This window comes from Aulostomus chinensis, chromosome 1 (assembly GCF_037954235.1).
Source record: "Aulostomus chinensis isolate RoL2024-O1b breed Wild chromosome 1, RoL_Achi_v1.0, whole genome shotgun sequence".
In the NCBI taxonomy this organism is placed as follows: Eukaryota; Metazoa; Chordata; class Actinopteri; order Syngnathiformes; family Aulostomidae; genus Aulostomus; species Aulostomus chinensis.
The window spans coordinates 15,787,980-15,812,539 of NC_141320.1; the positions used below are offsets into that span (position 1 = coordinate 15,787,980).

Below are 24,560 nucleotides of genomic sequence, written 5' to 3' on the forward strand. Positions count from 1 at the left end.
GTATGGTTCGCTTGATATAGTTTTCATGTGGTTCAATGAAGGTAAAACAGTAATCGTATTTAGATCTGTATGGTTCGCTTGATATAGTTTTCAGGTGGTTCAGTGAAGGTAAAACAGTGATCATATTTAGATCTGTATGGTTAGCTTGATATAGTTTTCAGGTGGTTCAATGAAGGTTAAACAGTGATCGTATTTAGATCTGTATGGTTCGCTTGATATAGTTTTCAGGTGGTTCAATGCAGGTAAAACAGTGATCGTATTTAGATCTGTATGGTTAGCTCGATATAGTTTTCAGGTGGTTCAATGAAGGTAAAACAGTGATCGTATTTAGATCTGTATGGTTAGCTCGATGTAGTTTTCAGGTGGTTCAATGAAGGTAAAACAGTGATCATATTGAGATATGTATGGTTCGCTCGATATAGTTTTCAGGTGGTTCAATGAAGGTAAAACAGTGATTGGCCGTGCGTAATGGCACTGCGCTCTGACGCGGCACTTCTCCGGGACTGGAGAAGCTGCTGCGGCTGCAGGGATTTCGTGAACTGAAAGGGTAGCTCTTCATATATTGTTCATATACAGTAAGAATCGCCCACATTCATAGACCAATGCAGGCTGAACGTAAGTTCAGTACTGAACATATTTGATGATCGGCGACACATTGTCAGCTTTGGACACGTTACTCACACAGCGGACTGTGGACAGACAGACAAATGCAAATGAGATTTGCCGAAACTCTGAATATATTGAATGAAAATCTGAATATATGGAATGAAAATCTGAATATATGGAATGAAACTCTGAATATATATACAAAACTCTGAATATATATATAATGAATCCTGAATATATGGAGTGAAACTCTGAATATATTGAATGAAACCCTGAATATATGGAATGAAATTTTGAATATATTGAATGAAACTTTGAATATATGATCTGTATGGTTCGCTTGATATATAAAAAAAATATCTGAATCTAAATCTCTGAATCTGAATCTATCTAAATCTGAATATATGGAATGAAAATCTGAATATTTGGAATGAAACTTTGAATATATTGAATGAAACTTTGAATATATATAATGAATCCTGAATATATGGAGTGAAACTCTGAATATATTGAATGAAACCCTGAATATATAGAATGAAACTTTGAATATATTGAATGAAACTTTGAATATATTGAATGAAACTTTGAATATATATAATGAATCCTGAATATATGGAGTGAAACTCTGAATATGTTGAATGAAACCCTGAATATATAGAATGAAACTTTGAATATATTGAATGAAACTTTGAATATATATAATGAATCCTGAATATATGGAGTGAAACTCTGAATATATTGAATGAAACCCTGAATATATAGAATGAAACTTTGAATATATTGAATGAAACTTTGAATATATTGAATGAAACTTTGAATATATATAATGAATCCTGAATATATGGAATGAAACTTTGAATATGTTGAATGAAACTTTGAATATATTGAATGAAACTGAATATATATATATGAAACTCTGAGTATATATACAAAACTCTGAATATATATACAAAACTCTGAATATATATACAAAACTCTGAATATATTGAATGAAACTCTGAATATATATACAAAACTCTGAATATATATATCATGAATCCTGAATATATGGAGTGAAACTCTGAATATATTGAATGAAACCCTGAATATATGGAATGAAACTCTGAATATATTGAATGAAACTTTGAATATATATAATGAATCCTGAATATATGGAGTGAAACTCTGAATATATTGAATGAAACCCTGAATATATGGAATGAAATTTTGAATATATTGAATGAAACTTTGAATATATATAATGAATCCTGAATATATGGAGTGAAACTCTGAATATATTGAATGAAACCCTGAATATATGGAATGAAATTTTGAATATATTGAATGAAACTTTGAATATATGGAATGAAACTTTGAATATATTGAATGAAACTTTGAATATATATAATGAATCCTGAATATATGGAGTGAAACTCTGAATATATTGAATGAAACCCTGAATATATGGAATGAAACTTTGAATATGTTGAATGAAACTTTGAATATATTGAATGAAACTTTGAATATATTGAATGAAACTTTGAATATATATAATGAATCCTGAATATATGGAGTGAAACTCTGAATATATTGAATGAAACTTTGAATATATATAATGAATCCTGAATATATGGAGTGAAACTCTGAATATATTGAATGAAACCCTGAATATATGGAATGAAATTTTGAATATATTGAATGAAACTTTGAATATATGGAATGAAACTTTGAATATATTGAATGAAACTTTGAATATATATAATGAATCCTGAATATATGGAGTTAAACTCTGAATATATTGAATGAAACCCTGAATATATGGAATGAAACTTTGAATATGTTGAATGAAACTTTGAATATATTGAATGAAACTTTGAATATATTGAATGAAACTTTGAATATATATAATGAATCCTGAATATATGGAGTGAAACTCTGAATATATTGAATGAAACTTTGAATATATATAATGAATCCTGAATATATGGAGTGAAACTCTGAATATATTGAATGAAACCCTGAATATATGGAATGAAACTTTGAATATGTTGAATGAAACTTTGAATATATTGAATGAAACTTTGAATATATTGAATGAAACTTTGAATATATATAATGAATCCTGAATATATGGAGTGAAACTCTGAATATATTGAATGAAACCCTGAATATATGGAATGAAACTTTGAATATATTGAATGAAACTTTGAATATATATAATGAATCCTGAATATATGGAGTTAAACTCTGAATATATATATATGAAACTCGACTGACGTCAGACTTCACGGCAGTGCCTGCGGGCGGCCATGTTTTTCCTTCATAAAAAAGCAGAACTATTAACGGAACACTCTGCTGTGTGTAGAGTTCCTACAGCTCGATATAGTTTTCAGGTGGTTCAATGAAGGTAAAACAGTGATCATATTTAGATCTGTATGGTTAGCTCGATATAGTTTTCAGGTGGTTCAATGAAGGTAAAACAGTGATCGTATTTAGATCTGTATGGTTAGCTCGATATAGTTTTCAGGTGGTTCAATGAAGGTTAAACAGTGATCATATTTAGATCTGTATGGTTAGCTCGATATAGTTTTCAGGTGGTTCAATGAAGGTAAAACAGTGATCGTATTTAGATCTGTATGGTTAGCTCGATATAGTTTTCAGGTGGTTCAATGAAGGTAAAACAGTGATCGTATTTAGATCTGTATGGTTCGCTTGATATAGTTTTCAGGTGGTTCAATGAAGGTAAAACAGTGATCGTATTTAGATCTGTATGGTTAGCTCGATATAGTTTTCAGGTGGTTCAATGAAGGTAAAACAGTGATCGTATTTAGATCTGTATGGTTCGCTTGATATAGTTTTCAGGTGGTTCAATGAAGGTAAAACAGTGATCGTATTTAGATCTGTATGGTTCGCTCGATATAGTTTTCAGGTGGTTCAATGAAGGTAAAACAGTGATCGTATTTAGATCTGTATGGTTAGCTCGATATAGTTTTCAGGTGGTTCAATGAAGGTAAAACAGTGATCGTATTTAGATCTGTATGGTTAGCTTCATATAGTTTTCAGGTGGTTCAATGAAGGTTAAACAGTGATCGTATTAAGATCTGTATGGTTCGCTCGATGTATTTTTCAGGTGGTTCAATGAAGGTAAAACAGTGATCGTATTTAGATCTGTATGGTTCTGTATGGTTCGCATGATATAGTATAGTTTCATTCAATATATTCAGAGTTTCGTATATATATTCAGAGTTTCGTATATATATTCAGAGTTTTGTATATATATTCAGAGTTTTGTATATATATTCAGAGTTTCATTCAATATATTCAGAGTTTTGGATATATATATTCAAAGTTTCATTCCATATATTCAAAGTTTCATTCCATATATTCAGAGTTTCGTATATATATTCAGAGTTTTGTATATATATTCAGAGTTTCGTATATATATTCAGAGTTTCATTCAATATATTCAGAGGTTCACTCAATATATTCAAAGATTAATTTCCTTAACGGCATGACATAATATGTACATATGTGTGTGTGTGTATATATATATATATATTTATATATATCTATATATCTATATCTACATCTACATCTATATCTATATCTATCTATATCTATATCTATATCTATATCTATCTATATCTATATCTATATCTATCTATATCTATATCTATATATATCTATATCTATCTATATCTATATCTATATATATCTATATATATCTATATATATCTATATATATGTATATATCTATATATATCTATATATATGTATATATCTATATATATCTATCTATATATATATATATATATATATATATATCTATATATATGTATATATGTATATATATATATATATATATATATATATATATATATATATATATATATATATATATATATATATATATATATATATATATCCCACCAGGAAAGGGTGGAGTGGAGGCCTGCTAAGATGAGAGCTGGACTCTGACCTGAGAGTTTCCAGGTGACAGTGTGGATCCTCCAGTCCAGCACACAGCAGCTCCACTCCTGAATCCTGCAGCAGGTTCCGGCTCAGGTCCAGTTCTCTCAGACTGGAGGACTGAGAGCTGAGAACTGAAGACAGAACTGAACAACTTCTCTCTGAGAGCTCACACGTCTCCAGCCTGAAGAAGAAATGTATAAGTATATATATTCAGAGTTTCGTATATATATTCAGAGTTTCAATCCATATATTCAGGATTCATTATATATATATATATATATATATATATATATATATATATTCAAAGTTTCATTCCATATATTCAAAGTTTTATTCAATATATTCAGAGTTTCATATATATATATATTCAGAGTTTCGTATATATATATTCAGAGTTTCATTCAATATATTCAGAGTTTCATTCAATATATTCAGAGTTTCATATATATATTCAGAGTTTCATTCAATATATTCAGAGTTTCATTCAATATATTCAGAGTTTCATATATATATTCAGAGTTTCGTATATATATATTCAGAGTTTCATATATATATTCAGAGTTTCATTCAATATATTCAAAGTTTCATTCCATATATTCAAAGTTTTATTCAATATATTCAGAGTTTCATATATATATATATTCAGAGTTTCGTATATATATATTCAGAGTTTCATTCAATATATTCAGAGTTTCATTCAATATATTCAGAGTTTCATATATATATTCAGAGTTTCATTCAATATATTCAGAGTTTCATTCAATATATTCAGAGTTTCATATATATATTCAGAGTTTCGTATATATATATTCAGAGTTTCATATATATTCAGAGTTTCATTCAATATATTCAGAGTTTCATTCAATATATTCAGAGTTTCATATATATATTCAGAGTTTCGTATATTTATATTCAGAGTTTCATATATATATTCAGAATTTCATTCAATATATTCAGAGTTTTGGATATATATATTCAAAGTTTCATTCCATATATTCAAAGTTTCATTCCATATATTCAGAGTTTCATATATATATTCAGAGTTTCATTCAATATATTCAGAGTTTCATTCAATATATTCAGAGATTCATATATATATATTCAGAGTTTCATATATATATTCAGAGTTTCATTCAATATATTCAGAGTTTCATTCAATATATTCAGAGTTTCATATATATATTCAGAGTTTCGTATATATATATTCAGAGTTTCATATATATATTCAGAATTTCATTCCATATATTCAGAGTTTTGGATATATATATTCAAAGTTTCATTCCATATATTCAAAGTTTCATTCCATATATTCAGAGTTTCGTATATATATTCAGAGTTTCGTATATATATTCAGAGTTTCGTATATATATTCAGAGGTTCACTCAATATATTCAAAGATTAATTTCCTTAACGGCATGCCATAATATGTACATATGTGTGTGTGTGTATATATATATATATATATATATATATATATATATATATATATATAAATATATATATCCACTCCACACATATATCTATATATCTATATCTAGATCTATATATATCTATATCTATATCTATATATCTATATCTATATCTATATATCCCACCAGGAGAGGGTGGAGTGGAGGCCGGCTAAGATGAGAGCTGGACTCTGACCTGAGAGTTTCCAGGTGACAGTGTGGATCCTCCAGTCCAGCACACAGCAGCTCCACTCCTGAATCCTGCAGCAGGTTCCGGCTCAGGTCCAGTTCTCTCAGACTGGAGGACTGAGAGCTGAGAACTGAAGACAGAACTGAACAACTTCTCTCTGAGAGCTCACACGTCTCCAGCCTGAAGAAGAAATGGAAACATGAGCAAACATGGCGTCAACACCAACTCATCAATGATGAAATCTGTTCTTATTCTCTGCTCAGTGATTGATTTTAATTCTTTCGTGTTCATCTTTAAAGCGATACATCACCCAATGAGTGCTTTTGACTTTCAAGTACTCAAAAATATGCGCCTGGACAAGAAGACGATGACCTGGAGAGTTTGGAATCAGAAGTTTCTGGACAGTTTAGCTGTTGGCAGCTGTCGTTATCAGGCTCAAGACTCACCTTTTTAGCTTCGCTTTGAACTGATTTAACTGATGCAGTCTCTTGTATCCTTTAATTTCATCACTATATTTTATCTTTTAATTTTTTTATTCAACTTTTCAATTAGCTCTTAAACTTTTAGATTTTATATATATATATATATATATATATATATATATATATAAAAGTATATTTGTATATATATATATTCTATGTCATTCTGATACTTTAATATGATTGTAATTTCTGTTCTTTCCTATTCTACCTTCTTTTAGTCTTTTAGTTTTTAGTCTTTTAGTTTTTAGCTCCAGTGTTTCCTGGTGGGGGCCCTCCACACTGGGAGGTGTGTCTGGTCCGCCCACAGGGACGTCATCCTTGGGATCGTCCAGGCCCAGAGAGCCGGGGGGCTCTGCATTATATGTGGAGTATACCCGTCTGTCCGGGTCGGGCGGTCTCGGTGGCTTTATATTGTGTCTAATGTTTTTCTTTTATTTCTGTGAAGCACTTTGTGTTGCAGTTTCTGTCTGAAAAGTGCCATATGGATATAAATAAAGTAAAGTAGCTTCAAGCTAAAGAGACGTGGCCGGATCCTCCTGCATTCTGCAGTCCCACACAAGTCAATCAGGAGGAGAACCTCTGAGAGCTCACGACTCCTGTTGGTGAGTTCTTGACCAGCAGAATCCACTTTTTAGGTGAAGCATCACTTTAACAATGTGAACTAGTTTGAACCCACTGGTCTGATTCTGAGGGAGTTTCCAGCTTTACAAGAACAGGAAGCCTCAACTGGTCTGATTGATTTCTACCATTTTCTGATTTTTGGTCTCTTTTGATGACGTGTGCTACAGTGTGATGTCACAGCTGGAGCTGGAGTCTGCCCTCGCACTGCGCGGTGGTGGGCCCTCTGCCCGGATCTCCGGACAGTGCCCCTTGGTGCTCCAATCAGACCCCTGGACCAGGTAGGCTAGACTCCCTGTCGGCTGGTTGCAGTGATGACGGGGTGGTCAGCGGGGCCAGTCTGGAAGTTGGCCCCCTGCAGGTCTGGCCCATTCCTCAGCCCCTCTCATTGCCTCTCTGTCCCATCACAACATTTAGGGCTTGGGGGAGTGCATGAGGATGTACTGGGAGACTCTGCCGTCTGCAACCGGCGGGGCTCCCATGCCCTGGGTGCCTCCGCCAATTTTAACTACATTCTAGTCATCCACATCATCACATCTACATTCCTACGCACAACACGCACCCTGCACCATGTTGGGATGGGGGGGCAGCTGGGGCAGGGAGTGGGTCCAGTGCTGCCTCCTTTGCTAACTGCACGATTGCAGGCCTGGGGGCCTGGCCGGGGCTCTTGGGGGGGGGGGGGGCTGGTCGTCTTCCCAGCGTGGTGGTTGGGCTGGGGTTGGTCACGGGCCCTGCTGTTGTGTGGTGGATCGCTCGCTGGCGGTTTCACGAAGTCTGAGGTGCCCTGGACCGTATCAGCATCTATGGAGTACTCAGCCCCTGTATGGAGGAAGATGAGAGTATGATTTTTTTGTTCGGGGGTGGCGGTCCTGGGCGTGCGTGCCTTCAGCTCACCCTGGCGGGTGGGCTGGGCCTCTCAGGGGAGTGGGGGTTCCCGGCTGGCTGGCTGGTGGTGCCCTATAGCCTGAAGCCCGCCTGCTCTGGGGGGAGGGGGAGAACAGGGGATGGGTGGAGGGGATGGGGATCGGGGGTTGGGGGGGGTAGCTCCATTCGGGGGCGGTGGGCCTGGTCGTTGTGGTGGGCTGTGGCTGCCCCGCCTGGGTGTGGGGTGTGGGTGGGTGTCGGCCTCGCCGCTGGCGGACCTCTTGGGGGGCTCTGGTCGGGTCTCGGGCCAGAGGGGCCCTGTGCCCCTGGGCTCTGCTCATGCTGTGGGGGGGGGGGGGGGGGTGCCCGGTGGGACCGGGGTCATCTCTGCCCCGTCTCTCTGTGGGTTGCTTCTGGGTGGGGTTTGCTGCTCCTATGCTTTCCTACAGGTCCTGGCATGGGTTTGGCCTGTGGCTGTTTCCTGGGGGAGGGGTGGCCTGGGGCTCCCTGTGTCCTGGGGGTTTCTGGGTGCTCTGGTGGCTTGTTCCTGACCTGCCTGCTATCCTGGACTTGGGGTGCGATGTCCTGGCCCCCCACATCAGCTACAGCCAGCTACGCACAGCATCCAAGACAAACTGTTGCACACACACATACACATACACACACGTATACACACATAAACGAATGCGGTGCACAACTGACCCCTAATCACACACTCAGACATTTATCTAAAAATTATATTAAACCAAATGGTAAACCTGCTCTGGAAATTCTGCAACCAATGTTTTTTCCTTTTTTTTTTCTTTTCTCCTCTCTGTTGTTGTTGTTACTTTTTCTTTGTTTGTTTGTTTGGTTTTTGTTTTTTTTCTGCTATTGCTGTTGTTGTTTTTGTCCCCCCCCCCCCTTGTCCTCCCTGTCCTGTCCCTGCTCTCTTCCTGTCCTCTCCTGAGCCTCAGTCCGGTAGCTTCATCAATGAACCAACACCATTCCTAATAAAGTTCAACACAGATGGTGATAGGAGGAGTTTATCAGGTTCCTCCTTAGCAGAGTAGAACTGCTTCAGTCCAACAAGGCACCAGAAACATGGATGCTGCTGCTGAACAGGACAGGTTAAAAAAAAAATTTGTCTGATTAATTTCTACTGTTTTTGGTCTCTTTTGATGACGTGTGCTGCAATGTGATGTCACAGCGGCCATATTGGATGAGCTGGAGTCTCTCAGGAAAGTTGTTTTCTTTTTTCTCTCCAAGTCCATTCATAATGAACCAAAGAAAACACTGCTAATAAACCAGCAGAAGACGAGGAGGAAGTTCAAAAGTCTCTGAACTTCAAGTCAGAGGATCGACGTCAGGTTGCCAGCAACAGAGGGACCAACTAGATTAGACTGATGAAGAGCAGCACCTGAAGGCTGCCATCAAAGAAGAAGACCAGAGAAGAGAAGAGACTGAAAAGAGAGGGGAAGATTTGGAGCAACAAACAAGGACGAGGACTTGGTGATGTCTGGACCTGAGACCAGCCACCGCACCTCTGCTGCCTCACAGCTGCTGACCAGCAGGGTGAGGACACACCCAGAGGTGAACTGCAGTCACTTGAGCAGCGAGTCAGGGAGTTCTTCAACAACAGAGAGGTTCCTATGAACAGGGATCAGATCGCTGCTCGTCCACCAAACCAGAGACACAACAGGCTCAGCATCATCGCTCCATTTGTGAGCAGAAAACATGAAGCTGAGGAGCAAAGAGTCCAGGTGTCCATGCAGAAGAGCCTCTCACAAAGACAAACTGAGACTGAGACAGAATCCTGACAAAGAGGAAGAGAATTCAGGACTGGTGGAGAGGAGCTGGAGAGTCCTGATCAGACTGAACGCTCACCTGAGCAGGTAAAAGTGACAGTGGTCAGAGACCTGGAAGATCTTGATCAACATTCATGACAATGTTTAATGTTGAGGAGGAGAGGAGGAGGGGTGAGGAGATGTCCCACTGTCAATGGAGTTGTGCTGTGAAATATCAGCAACCTCAGTTTGGGAGAGATAAATCTGGGAAAACTGGAAGAAAATGAGTGAATCCACACTTTGGAAGTCTTCTGCTGTCAAGATCCAACAATTTAGGAGTTAGAAACTGTCACTGATCAGAGATCCACTTCCACCAGAACATCAGCTTGAACTGTGACTGTTATTCTGAAGAGGAGTTCAGTTCTGGAGTCAAATGGAGCAGTTTTCAGTCCTTCACTTCACCAGCAGGAGGCTCTGCAGCAACTTCTCCTCAACCAAAGAGAGCATCATCAGTTTCAGCAGAGATTTAGTGAGCAGCAACTTTGGAGCCTTGGCTGAATGATAATAATGAGCTGCAGCATGGAGGAGAGGCTCTGAAAGGTTTAGTCCAACCAGGGTCAGAGAGAGAGGGGGCTGTTGCTCTTCAATGCCAGGTTCTTGATCAGATCACCATGGTTACTGAGAAGCTGATGGATGTGTGACCTCTGAAATTGAGGCTGACAGATGCAGAACCATATTAGTTAGTTGTGTTTCTAGAGCGCCGGGTCACGCATCGATCAGTTTCATCCACTTCCAGGATGACGTGAAGAGCATCAGGATAAAGTGAGAGTTTGGTTTGTTGGATTTGGTGAAATCTGTTGATCATTCAAAACTGCAGAATTTGTTCCTTCATGTTTAGTGGAGTTTCTATCCAGTCGTTGTAGAACCTAAGAGAACCTGAGAGAACAGAGCAGCACTGATTGACAATCTTTCTATCAATGTGATTGATGGACAGAGGAAAGTCAACTGTTAGTGGCTGGTGGGAGGCACCATTTGCCTGTTTACAGTGGCAGAGATGAAGAAGAACTTCAAACTCAGAACAAACAGACAGAGGAACAGTTTGGAGGGAACAAATCACCAGAGGCAATGAAGGCTCAGAGCAGAACCTGAGAGTCCTGATTGACAGGAAGTTTCTGGAGAGGACAGCAGGGAATCCTAGGATGAGGTTTTATAGCCATTTTGGACTCTTGTTGACCGACGTTGTCTGTTGAAGGAGTTTAGACAAATTCCTAAAGAGGAGGGAACCAAGGTGAACAAAGGGTTTGGAGAAAGACTTTAAGAAGAAAAATAGGCTCTGGAGGGAATTTATCAAGCATCCACCAGAGGAAAAGGAGGAGAAGAACAAAGTAAAACCAGAAGAACATCTGATGAGATCAGAACAAAAAGACTCTTCTGATCAGTTGTTGGAGAAACAGAACATGGACATCATGATTGAACTTCAGCCTTCATGAATGCCTTCCCTTCATGTGGAGGAGAGCTTGTTAAACTAGAAGAAATATCTAGTAGTCCAGCTCAGGATGTTCTGCTCTCATCATTCTGACCAAACTCTTTGGACGGGACATCGGCCAAATGTCCTCCCTGTTCCACCACATTCTGGTCTCTGTTCTTTCCTGTTCTATCCTGCTCCAACTTCCCACAGAGACTCAGACCATGAGAGGAAGGAGGATGAGAATCAGAGGTGTTCCTCACGTATGAAGTTCAACTGGTAAAAGTCTCATCACACATCCAGGACTTCATCCACCTACCGAGCTGCAGTTGAAGCTTTGACCACTGGCAGCAGCCTCAGAAGAGCCTCCTCTGAAGCTGAATATTTGCTCAGCTCAAACACGTCCAGATCTTCTGAGGACAGTAAGATGAAGACCAGAGCCGACCACTGAGCTGGAGACAGTTTAGCTGAAGACAGAGGTCCTGATCCCAGCAGACGCTGGATCTCCTCCACCAGAGAACCATCGTTCAGTTCATTCAGACAGTGGATCAGGTTGATGCTTCTCTCTGGAGACAGATCCTCATTCATCTTCGTCTTGATGAACTTAACTATTTCCTGTTTGGTCTCTGAGCTTCTTCCTGTCTGTGACACCAAACCTTGCAGGAGAGTCTGATTGGTCTGCAGTGAGAGACCCAGGAGGAAGCGGAGGAACAAGTCCAGGTGTCCAGTGGGACTCTTCAAGGCCTGGTCCACAGCTCTCTGGTGCAGGTGTTTTAGTTCAGGTTTCTTTCTGAAGACCCGTGACCTCCGGAATGTTTGTTCCTCTGTCAGCAGATTGACTCCAGAGTTGATGAAGGTCAGATGGACATGAAGAGCAGCCAGAAACTCCTGAACACTCAGATGGACAAAGCAGAACACCCGGTCCTGGTACAGTCCTCTCTCCTCTCTGAAGATCTGAGTGAACACTCCTGAGTACACAGAGGCTGCTCTGATGTCGATGCCACACCCTGTCAGGTCACATTCATAGAAGATCAGGTTGCCTCTCTGCAGCTGATCAAAAGCCAGTTTTCCCAGAGCCTTCATCATCCTCCTGCTCTCTGGAGTCCAGTGTGGATCCGTCTCAGCTCCTCCATCATATTTGACCTTCTTGACTTTGGCCTGAACCACCAGGAAGTGGATGTACATCTCAGTCAGGGTCTTGGGCAGCTCTCCTCTCTCTCTGGTGGTCAACAGGTCCTCCAGGACAGTTGCAGTGATCCAGCAGAAGACGGGGATGTGACACATGATGTGGAGGCTTCGGGACCTCTTGATGTGGGAGACCATGGTTTCGGCCTGCTCCTCATCTCTGAATCTCTTCCTGAAGTACTCCACCTTCTGGGGGTCAGTGAACCCTCTGACCTCCGTCACCATGTCAACACACTCAGCGGGGATCTGATTGGCTGCTGCAGGTCGTGTGGTCATCAAGAGGTGAGCGGAGGGAAGCAGCGTCCCTCTGATGAGGTTTGTCAGCAGCACGTCCACTGAGGTGGACTCTGTAGCATCGGTCACGGTCCGGTTGTTGTGGAAGTCCAGAGGGAGTCGACATTCGTCCAGGCCATCAAAGATCAACGCAACCTGGAACTCTTCCAACCTGCTGATTCCTGCTTCTTTGATTTCAGAGAAGAAGAGATGAACAAGTTCCACCAAGCTGAAGTTCCTCTGCTTCAGCACATTCAGCTCTCTGAAGGTGAACGGGAACATGAAGTCTATGTGCCGGTTGGTTCTGCCTTCAGCCCAGTCCAGAGTCAACTTGTGTGTTAGGACCGTCTTCCCAATGCCAGCCACTCCCTTTGTCAGCACGGTCCTGACTGCTGTCTCTCTTCCAGCTGAGGCTCTAAAGAGGTCTTCTAGTCTGATGGTTGTTTCTGGTGCGGCTGGTTTCCTGGATGCTGCCTCAATCTGTCTGACCTCGTGTTCCTCATTGACCTCTGCAGCCCCTCCCTCGGTGATGTGGAGCTCTGTGTAGATCTGATTCAGAAGGCTTGGGTTTCCTGCTTTAGCGACCCCCTCAAACACACACTCAAACTTCTTCTGCAGGTTGGACTTCAGTTGACTTTGGCAGGCTGCAGAAGTTCCTGAATGAACAAAGAACAAATGGAGTCAAGGGTGAACACTGGGACTCGTCCTGGTCCTGATATATCTGGGTGCTGCAGGAAGGAAGCTGGAACTGGTTTGATGAGGGCTTGAATGTGAGGAACCTTCATTTGGATCAAAACATGATGCACTCCAGCTTTAAAGCTGTTCAAATCATCTTACTGCTGAGCAGACGGTCAGCCAGCTGCTCCTGATTCATTCTCTTGAGGAAGTCCAGTGTGATCTTCATGAACGCCTCTCTGCTCCTCCTCTGCTCCTCCTCATCATCCAACCACTCCTCTGGTTCATCTGGACTCAGAACCGTCCGGACTCTCTTCAGCTCCTTCTTCACAAAGTCAACAATCTTCTCCTCCAGCAGCTGGAACAGAAGAAATGTCAGAGTGAAACGAGTGGACGCAATAACAGGTCATGTGACTGAAAACCTGCTTGTCTCCAGTGAGTGACTGAACCCTCACGGACCATAAAGATGGAGTCCAGGTGTGCTGGGTGTTGCTGGATGGACTCACCACCGAGACCATCTGAGTTCTGCTGATCAAGTCTGTGGAGACAAGATGAAGTCAAAGAACCAATAGTAAAGGAACACCAGGGACCTTCATGGTAGCAGGGACCTGGACCCAGCAGAGATGGGGGGTCTGTGGCTGGTCCCAGACCTGCCCACAGCCCCCTGCTCTTGAGTGGAAGAGATCGTATCAGAACAGACAGTTTACATTCTCACCTGGGATCAGACTCCAGTCCACCTTTGAACTTGAGAGGAAGACCCATAGACCAATCACTCTTCATGGACACACAGCTGGGTTCAGGGGGGTCTGGTCTCCTCTGAGAGAACCTGATGGAAACAACACTGATCAATGCTGACGATCAGGAAAAATCATCCAGGAAAACAGGAAAATGTTGAAGGTCAAACGTTTTAATGATGACGATAAAAAAAATGCCTGAGAAAAATGAGTTTCAGTCCTCAGAGCTCACCTCTGACCAGAAGACTGTTGACCATCTTTGAAAGAAATCGGCTGATCCATACAGGCGTTGCTTCTGAAGGACACACACCTGGGTCCAGGTCCAGCTCCAGCTCCAGCTCCAGCTCCAGGACCAGTAGAGTCCAGCCTGGTTTTCTGGGGAGGGGCTCCCTCCTCTAGGTCCTCACTCTGATTCATATCAGAGTTCAAACCTTCACACAAACACAACAACACCTTCATTTATCAACAAGCTTCACATCTCAGGACCCAAACTTGTGACTCCTCCAAGTTCAAATCCTTCTCCTCTTCAGAAACATGGTGGAGAGACATTCATTCTTCTCTGTCTGGAGGACGGAAGTCATCTGATAGCAGCAAGAAGACCTGAACCTTTGGACTCCAGGAGGACAGTTGAACTTTGTCTGGTTGAGCTGCTCTGAACTGAAAGAGCTGTTATCAGATCCAACATCAAAGTCTGACAAATGAACGTGTGACATGCCCAAAAATAGTGCGACCATTTTTGTGTTGAGATATTCCATTGTCGTCTGCCGCTTATTCCTTACTAGTCAGGGTCGCGGGGTGGGGGGGTGGAGCCTATCCCAGCATCTACAGGTGAGAGGCGGGGTTCACCCTGGACAGGTCGCCAGTCCATCGCAGGACCAACATACAGAGACAAACAACCATTCTCACTCACAGTCACACCTACAGTCAATTTAGAGTATCAATCAGCCTCGTCCCCTCTTGATGTCTTTGGACTGTGGAGGAAGCTGGAGTACCAGAGAGAACCTGTGACAGTCTAGACCCCACTGTCACTGTTTGTCCCTAACCCACCTCAATAAGTGCACAATTGTTTGGTGGGATAACATGGACAAACCCGGAAACAACCAGCAACATTAAAGGACATTTACTCAACAAAACCATGCATCAAACATATTACAACCTTCTCCCTCACCAGGGCTCTGAACTGGATCCTAAAAGAGTCAGGGTGGGGCTGGAGCCTTTAAGTAGGCGTCGAAGGCTACGCCCAAATTGGGGCGAACCATTCCCTGTCCGGAGACAGGGGAACTCGAACAGTACATGGACATGTGAATGGGTTTGGTCAATGAAGGACACTGGACATTTGTTTATTGCAAAGTAGCAGATATATATGGTCACTGAAGGACATGGTGTTTCTTTGCTGTATGTTAAGGTACACAGAACAATTTGGGAAAACAATACAACTCCCCTTAACTGGTCTTTGGTCTGTCTGGTGGGAGGGGCCATGAGAGTATATAAGGGGTGAGAGTGGGCTTACAAGGCAGTCTGCTGTTAACTCTGCTGGGGTGAGGTGCTCATTGCTGAGGTCCAGAGGTGAATATTGTTTCTCAAAAGTTCTATTGTTTCCAAGTTATGATGTTCTTTCTATTGATTAAGCTAAGAGTAAACCATGGTTGATATGCGCATTGACTTATTCTTGTTGAAAGTATTGACTGCTAAAACATAGAATATGCATATTTGATTTATTCTTGAAAGTATTGTGACTGCTAAAACACAGAATATGCATATTTGATTTATTCTTGAAAGTATAATGCTAAAACATAGAATGTACGCGTTTGATCGTTAAATATTTTGATTTGTATCTGAGTTATTATGCTTTTGTTTGAGCTCGTTATTTAGTTTTGATTATTTTTATTACAGACCTCTGGTCCCTTCTGTATATAGCTGCTTTATTACATTTGTGTATCACAACTGGGGAAATAAATATTGTTACAACTTATGCAACTCTGTCGTGTTTTGCCATCAATGGTTTAATGTCTGGGTCTCACACTACCCATAACCGTGTCCGGGGTGTGACATTTGGTGGCAGTGGTGGGATCCAGACATTAAACCACTGATGGCAAAACACGACAGAGTTGCATAAGTTGTAACAATATTTATTTCCCCAGTTGTGATACACAAATGTAATAAAGCAGCTATATACAGAAGGGACCAGACAGGAACAGGGAGAACATGGAGACTCCACACAGAAAGATCCTGTGCTGGAGCCAGGACTCGAACCTGGAACCTTCTTGCTGTGAGGCCACAGTGCTGACCACTGCACCACCGTGCAGCCTGTTTAGATATTCATTTAATTAAAAAAAAAAATTTTCTTTGTTGCCAGGGTTTAATACCACCTTAATAGAGTTGAACGACATCGTTGTCATGTTCAATTTTATGTCAGTTTCGACATTGAAACATGGTGAAAATGTGCCGCATCAGGGTGGAACCTTCGTCACAGGAGCAGGTGCGCCTGGGTGGTATGCCTCAGACACGATCTGGACCATGGACATAATAAAGAGCAGACACCGCTCGGACTGCTGCGCAGCGAGAAATACGGCCGCCATCTTGGTCCGGTCAAGCTCCCATTCGCTCCAGTCATTCGTATGGTGATTCAGCGATGCCGGAGCACTGTGCGCCGTATTCCTGTGCCAGTGTGCGGACGGTAGCGAGCAGGGCTCAAGGGTTAACTTTTCACAAGTAGGATTAAATGTTTCCTCAACATTCTACCTGATGGTAGAGTCACTTGAAGACAGCTGACTTATTCACAATTATAGCAACTTTGGTGTTAGCAACAGATTAGCATTCGATTGGAAAACTTTGTTTGGGAGAGAAGAAACTTGAAGGAATAAAATAGAAAGTAGGAAAGTGAACTCTTTTTTTTTTTAAAGGTTTTTTTGTATCCATCCATCCCTGTCTTTCTGTCTTGCCTCCAGCAGATCTGAGACTCCTCAGGATGACCCAGCAGCCACAAAAATACTACTTTAAGCATTACAGTACGTGTTTGCTCAGTTTATAGTACTATTTATAGTATACTATTAATACTAATAGTATTCATTGTACTATGACAACAAATTGAATATTATCTCATATGTTCTTGGGGGTCTGCACGGTGGTGCAGTGGTCAGCACTGTGGCCTCACAGCAAGAAGGTTCTGGGTTGGAGTCCCGGCTCCAGCATAGGATCTTTCTGTGTGAGTCTCCATGTTCTCCCTGTGCCTGTGTGGGTTCTCTCTGGTACTCCGGCTTCCTCCCACCTTCCAACGACATGCAATTTGGGGACAAGGCTGATTGATTCTATAAATTGACCGTAGGTGTGAGTGTGAATGGTTGTTCGTCTCTGTATGTTGGCCCTGTGATGGACTGGTGACCTGTCCAGGGTGAACACCGCCTCTTGCCCATAGGTGATGGGATAGGCTCCAGCCCCCCCGCGACCCTTAATGTGTAGGAATAAGCAGAAGATGATGATGGATGGATGTTCTTAGGTTTAACTTGAAATTGTGCAATTTTTGGATATGTAGGCTCTATATTTGTGGGTATTTCTTCAATTTTCCAATTAAAGTAGACAGTCTGCTTCTATATGACATTATTAGTGTGTGTATACAGATCTATAAAATTAAACAAAATCAAATAAATATATATTAAATTAGCCAATTAAAATGGCCAGTTTTTAATAATCACTGAGACGTAGCAGGAACCAGCTCTAACCTAGTTATCCTTGATTAATTATGTTACTATGGCATCTACAGCCACTGCCGGCATCTTCTAAAATATTATTTGATTCATTATGAGTGTTTGAAAACGCCAAAAAGTTATGGCCTCCATCATGAATCTTTGAATGACTTTTGTAGAGGAAAAAATAGCGTAGTATTGAGCGAACTATGATTCATTTAATGCGCTGAGACTTCATTGCGCCGGTTAAACAGCGGTGCAGAGTGAGGCGGGCGACCGGACCAAGTTGGCGGCAGCATTTCTCAACAGCGCCCATTCGTGGTAGCGGCGGATGCGGGATCTACTCTTTACTATGTCCATGATCTGGACGATGAACGGGCTGCTGTGTGTCTTCATTGTTGCTGTGTTTCACAGAACAGTTTGTGACTCTGGTCCCAACCTGGGACCAGAGTCACAAACGTATCACCATGACAACCTGACTATCAGACTGTTGGTGTCATCACCTTCTGATGGAGGACAGAATCTCCATGAAGCAGCGAGTGCAGGTGAAGGAACCAGCAGCTCTGACTTTGGAAAGATCTCAGTCCAACATTCCTACTCGGAATGTTGATCCAAGCATCAGGAAACTTTGATGGTTCGGATCAGATTCCAGGTTTGAGTCTCAGCTTCACTCCTCCAACAGCTCAGAATCATAAACTCAGGCTTTTCTAGCAGCTGCTCCGCCTCCAGGACCTCAAACAGCAACACTGAATGATGCTGTGGTCAGGACCCTCTTTCATGTCTGGATGAGACACAGCGGCTGTCCCTCAACTCCAGTGTGAAGTCTGGCATGTTAAGATCCGGTTGGACCCGTTCAGACTCTCCCTGCATTCTTCCCTGATGATGCAACATGAGAAACCAAGCGCTGCTGGTTTGCTGTGAACGTTCCCGCTGACGCTCGTTGTGAACCAGCTAGAATCCCACCTTCACACCTCCTGATGGAGACGGTTCAGCTGGACACTCAAGCAGGGAGCCGACTCAGTCAGAGGGATCCTGTTGGTCTGGGGGGTTCTCACCTGCTGAACTCAACCTGCACACTCGTTCAATGGTTCTTTTCTTCCCCCTCCTTTAATTCAGTTAGCAGTTCAAGACAAAGAGGTGACCGACATGGACAGACATGTCCATTAATCATGGCCTTCATACCTGGATCAGAGAGACGCTGCTCCTTCTCCCTCCTCAGTCCAGGTGTTTATGTGCATTTGATCTGGCATCGCTTCCTCATAACCACAAGTCAACGAGAACAACCTGAAAACCAGTCAGGCCACAGGCAGAAACCAGTTACATGCAGTTGTCCCATCTCTCCACTAGATGGTGCTGCCTGCCTCTATGATGGCTCCAGATCAGATGGATCCCAGCAGCAGCAGTTGAGTTCCTGTCCCTGCTTCAACACTTCCAGACCTTCATGAGGTCAAGTTCTTCCAGGATTCACTGAGAGACGTCTTTGAACAGTTGCAGCTTGTCTCTGTCCAGGGTCTCATCATCATCATCTCCCAGTTTTCCTCCTGCTCCCCCATTCAGACCTGACCTGCCATCAATATTATTCATGTTGTTATCTGACTGAAGTCTTTACACATCAGAGGTGCCACCCTTGGGCCATGCTGGGGTCGTCCCTTTGGTTCGCTTCTCCCACTTTTCAGAAATTTCTAACCTTTGTTTTAAAAGCTCAGGGTTCTTCACCCCGATTAGGACGGTTGATACGATACTCATTTTACAAGTTGCACCTTTAACCTGTTCTTCTATTGGCACTTGAAATAAAAGACAAGAGGAAAAACATGAACGTCTGTGCAGGAGTCCAGGTGAGCACGGGGGGACTATTTTTAACTTTCTGTGTCTGTGTATCTTCTGGGCTGGTTGCCAAGCTATTAGTCAACTGTACTACAATACCCACACACACCTTAGTCACGCCCACTGACCATTCCCACCAATCACAGCTGGAGGAGCCAGGAGGCGTTTCCCCTTCAGTCATACACACCTCTCCTTTCACTCGTTCAGGTTCCTTTCCCTCCTTTCACTCTGACTCCTCCATCAGAACTGGGCAACAACAACTCCTCTATCTGTGCTGCAGCCTGGCCTTTTGTCCACTTCAACCTCTCCCTCCTCACCCGTCCAGCCCTCCTCTCACACCCTCACTCTTACCTCCAACTTTGGAACTCCAACATGGAGCGACACAAGATCTTCAGAAGAAGTGCAGGTTATAGATTTGCTAGATGAAACAGTTTCCATGAACAAAGGGTTCACATTGATGGAATAAAGTACAAGAATTCTTGGATTTAAAACAAATGCATGACCAGTTTTGTGTGAAGGGGAAACATGAATTAGACTTGAACAAAACGTGGTCCAGATGTAGAACTGCAGCAGTGTTGAACCCAGGTCTGACTGCTAGAGGACCAACAGAGCCCATCAAGCTCTGTGTACTGGAACGTGGAGTTTAGTTCCTTTCACACAGCACTGCTCTCTCTCTGCTCCTCTCAGCCACACTCCTGGATGAAGCTCAGTCACACCACACATATGAACACTCACAAACACACAAGGACACACACTCACCAACACTAAACATGAACAAACACAACCTGGTCAGCCTGAGTCAGGTCTGCTCAGGTGTCCTCAGTCAGGGGGGACTGGACCCAAGCATTTCTTTGGTTTTTATTGTGTGTCCTTATTCTGAGGGATGTTTCCCTCTCTATGTTCAGGAGGTTTATGGGACTTGCTGGTATTTTCAACTGAATGGTTTACTGGAAGCTGGAGTGACTGATCAGACCAGTCACTCCAGGAAACCTCCTTTAAATGCTGTCAGAGAGGGAGAGCCGTCTGCTGGTGGTGGTGTTCATTCCTCAGTGGGAGCCTCTATGGTTGATGTTCTACTTCCCTCTGGTGGTGAGGCAGTGGGGATGCAGGTGATCTGCTGGTCTGGTTGAACGTGAGTGGACAGAAACCTTGTTGAGGTGACTGGGAGTTCCTGACTGTGGTGAGCTGCCTTGCTCCTCCTCAGGTCTTCATGGTGGCTTTCTGCTGGACTGTTGTTGAAGGGAACATGGCATCGTATCATTTTCAGCTCTGACATCTGGACAGTGGACAGATGTGACATCATCATGGTCTCACCGCCTGCTTTGTTCATGGATCAATGGAACGTTGTGTTGGAACCTTTATTGTAGAACTGCTATGAGCTGAGAGCTCAGTGTTGTTGGAACAACGCAGCTCCACATGGGACTGATGTGATGAAGAGGTTTTTATTGAGCTGAAGCTGGAGAGCAACAATCAAAATGGAGCAGCAAACATTCTGATGGCAACGTTTACAGAGGAAAACTGTTGCAGAGTTCAGAGTCCCAGTGAGTCAGGTCAGGACTGGGAACACTGGTCTCTCCTCAGCACCTCTGACACTGGAGTCTGGGAGCCCTGGGTGGCCTCACAGCTCACCCAGCCCACCTTCCTCCACTGGTCTGCGGGGAGCCTCAGGGTGCTGCTCCAGCTGTAGAGGCCGTCCTTCTCCAGCACCCCGGGGCTCCTGCTCTCCTCCCCGCCGCCGCTGCTGCTGCCGTCCACCTTCCAGGCCAGACTCCAGTCTGAAGGGAAGCCCTTGTTGGCCAACAACACCAGCGTGACCCTCCCCTGCTGCAGCTCCTGGCTGGAGGGGGGCAGCACCGTTAGGGAGGGAGGGACATCACCTAGAAGACACCGCTCAGATTAGAGGACAGGCTAGCTGTCAATCAAATCCTGCTGCTAGGACACCAGGACTGTGAGAGCAGATTTCCTCTTGAAGGAGTTTCTGTCAGATGTTTCTCTGCTCCAGCAGTCACTCACTCACACATTGTTTCACTTCCCTTCAAGAAGCGGCTCAGAAAGAGTCCTCACCGCCCAAATAGAAGCAGGACCCTGACAATGGAGGAAAGCCCCTTTGGCAGCAGCTCCACTTTGAAAACTGCCATCAACTAAAGCTTCTCTGTTCAGTCATGAAGATGAAGAACAAAGAAACCCCACACATTCAAATCTCCCTGATTCAGTACCATGGGGACAATGTTTACTTTGTCCTGTTACCAGGAGGAGGGATTTACCTGTGGCTGAGCATCAAAGGCAGCTTCAAGGAACCAGAAATGCCCTTATTTGGACATGACTTTGTCGAAGGACTCCCCTGAAATTCAAGGCCCTGAATGGGAAAGTATTTACAAACCTGGTAACTTAAACAACAAACCAGTCAAACCACAGCTACCAGTTTAAACTTCAGACTTGGAGGTTCATGTTCATGGTAGACTTCCAAAACTTGACTTCAGAATTCTTTGAACCCAGAATTTTTTTACTCTTTGATTTCAGAATTTTGTCTTTGATGTCATCGTGATACAATGGACCAAACCTCTAGATTTGATATTCTACTGCCCTCTGTTCACTGTTATGCAGATGACACACAACCTTGCTTGTCGATGGAGCCAGACGACACAAGCCAGTTTACTCATCTGCAAGACTGCCTGAAAGACATTAAATCCTGGATGTCTTCTAACTTCTCAATGCTAAATTCAGATAAAACTGAGGTCATCGTGTTTGGACCTAAACACCTCAGGGACACACTCTTGAATCGGATCTCTACTCTAGATGGCATCACCCTAACTCCGAGTACAACTGCAAGGAACCTTGGGGTCATTTTTGACCAGGACCTTTCCTTCAGCTCCCACATAAAGCATGTGACTAGGACCGCCTTCTTCCATCTGCAAAGTATCGTTAAGATTAGGAACATCCTTTCCCAGAGTGATGCTGAAAAACTGGTCCATGCATTTATCACTTCTAGGCTGGACTACTGCAACTCTCTCCTGTCAGGATGTCCTAAATACTCCCAAAAGAGTCTCCAGCTGGTCCAGAACGCTGCAGCCAGGGTTCTGACAGGAGTTAAGAAGAGAGAACACATCTCTCCACTTTAGCTTCTCTCCACTGGCTTCCTGTAGGATCTTGCCTCCATTGGGTCAACGGACTGCTCAAGTTTAGCGTACATACACAGCAAATGTATATGTGCTGTTGTTAAATTTCTGAAGTGTACCATTATTACTTTCAATCTGTAATAATTGTGACCGCTTGTGATCGTTGTATCAGGCTTTGAGTTGTGTAATGCAATTTCGCCTTGGGCTCGATCCCTTGGTGACAAATAAAACACTCAAATACTCAAATAGAATCGACTTCAAAGTCCTTCTGCTGACTTATAAGGCTCTCAATGATAAAGCTCCATCCTATTTGAAAGAGCTCATTAGTCCCTACTGTCCGACCAGAGCACTCCGCTCCCAGAATGCAGGTCTTTTAGTGATTCCCAGTATCTCTAAAAACAGACTGGGAGGTAGAGCCTTTAGTGACCGGGCTCCTCTGCTGTGGAACCAGCTCTCTCCATGGGTCAGAGAGGCAGACACTTTAACTACGTTTAAGTCCAGGCTTAAGACTTTCCTTTATGACAGAGCCTTCAGTTAGGACTGGTTCAGGTAGCTCTGAACCATTGATAGCTATGCTGCTACAGGCTTAGACTGCTGGGGGACACATCAGGTTACATGGAGCCCTTCCCTCCTCTCCTCTCCTCTCCCCCTCTCTCCTCCTCTCCTCCCCACACATTTTTGGAACTGTCACTACCACTACTTGTTGCACTTTGTAGTTTGGCCTTGGTGTCTCGCAGTCTCTCTGTGTTTCCACAGATCCACCTGAGCCCCAACCGCCGCCTGCATCGCCCCCCCCCCCTATTCCCTACTGTTACACCGGCCTGCGCTCCCCTTCCATGAACCAGTCTGCCATCCAGTCCCCCATCAAGCTGGCTTGCTCTCCCTGCCTCCCCTTCCAGAAGCTTCCTTCTTCAGCTGTTATTAACATTTCCGTGTTTCCCACATTTTGTATTGTAAACTGTTTTCTTGTCTGTAACAACATCTACTGCACGTCTGTCCGTCCTGGGTGAGGGATCCTCCTCTGTTGCTCACCCTGAGGTTTCTCAGATTTTTCCCTGTTAAAAGGGTTTTCTATGGAGTTTTTCCTCAGTCGATGTGAGGGTCTAAGGGCAGAGGATGTTGTTATGATGCCATGTGAAGCCCTTTGAGACAAACTGTTGGTGAAAATGGGCTCTACAAATAAGATCGCCTTACCTTGTGACATTCAGGACATTTTTGGAGCCTCTTGTTGGATTTTGCCACAGAGAATCAGAGCCAATCAAAAGCCTGGTGGACTTCAACATGGAGGACTGAACAAGTCAAGAAAGCATCAGTTTGACCTTCACAGGTGTTTCTGTTCCTGTCTCAATGCTGTAGAAAGAGCCTGAGGAGCTCAGACGGTAGAGCATCAGACTTTTAATGTGAGGGTCCAGGGTTCAAGTCCCTGTTCAGGTGCTGTGGAGGTTCCAGTGTTTGACAACATGGTACTGGATGAAGTTTAGTGTTGAACAAACTGTCATCATCAAAAGTAGAAGTGTTCTTGTCTTGCCACTGTGAGACTGTTGCTAGAAAAGTGACCAATAATAATTTCATGTGGCATGCAATTAACAAAAGACCTACATTGATGGTCGAGGGGTCTGGAACCTATCCCAGCATCTACAGGCCAGAGGCAGGGTTCACCCTGGACAGGTTGCCAGTCCA

At 42.9% G+C, this 24,560-nt stretch overlaps 1 protein-coding gene and 1 pseudogene across 1 annotated transcript in view; both read right to left on the reverse strand.

Moving 5' to 3' along the window:
• Positions 1–19,221, reverse strand: part of LOC147270525 (NACHT, LRR and PYD domains-containing protein 3-like) — a gene marked incomplete at its 3' end in the record, with an annotated part of 20,897 nt that extends 1,676 nt beyond the window's left edge. The window contains exons 1-8 of the mRNA XM_086205223.1: positions 19,123–19,221; positions 14,490–14,688; positions 14,239–14,349; positions 13,983–14,061; positions 13,686–13,881; positions 11,710–13,504; positions 6,202–6,375; positions 4,565–4,738 (exon numbers count right to left, since the gene is read on the reverse strand). Coding sequence (XP_086061349.1) covers positions 4,565–4,738; positions 6,202–6,375; positions 11,710–13,504; positions 13,686–13,881; positions 13,983–14,061; positions 14,239–14,349; positions 14,490–14,674 — 2,714 coding nt within the window. The remainder of the gene's footprint in view (positions 1–4,564; positions 4,739–6,201; positions 6,376–11,709; positions 13,505–13,685; positions 13,882–13,982; positions 14,062–14,238; positions 14,350–14,489; positions 14,689–19,122) is intronic.
• Positions 19,222–21,198: 1,977 nt separating this feature from the next.
• On the reverse strand, positions 21,199–24,084 carry LOC147270526 (Ig kappa-b4 chain C region pseudogene; annotated as a pseudogene).
• Between the last annotated feature and the right edge of the window lie 476 nt (positions 24,085–24,560).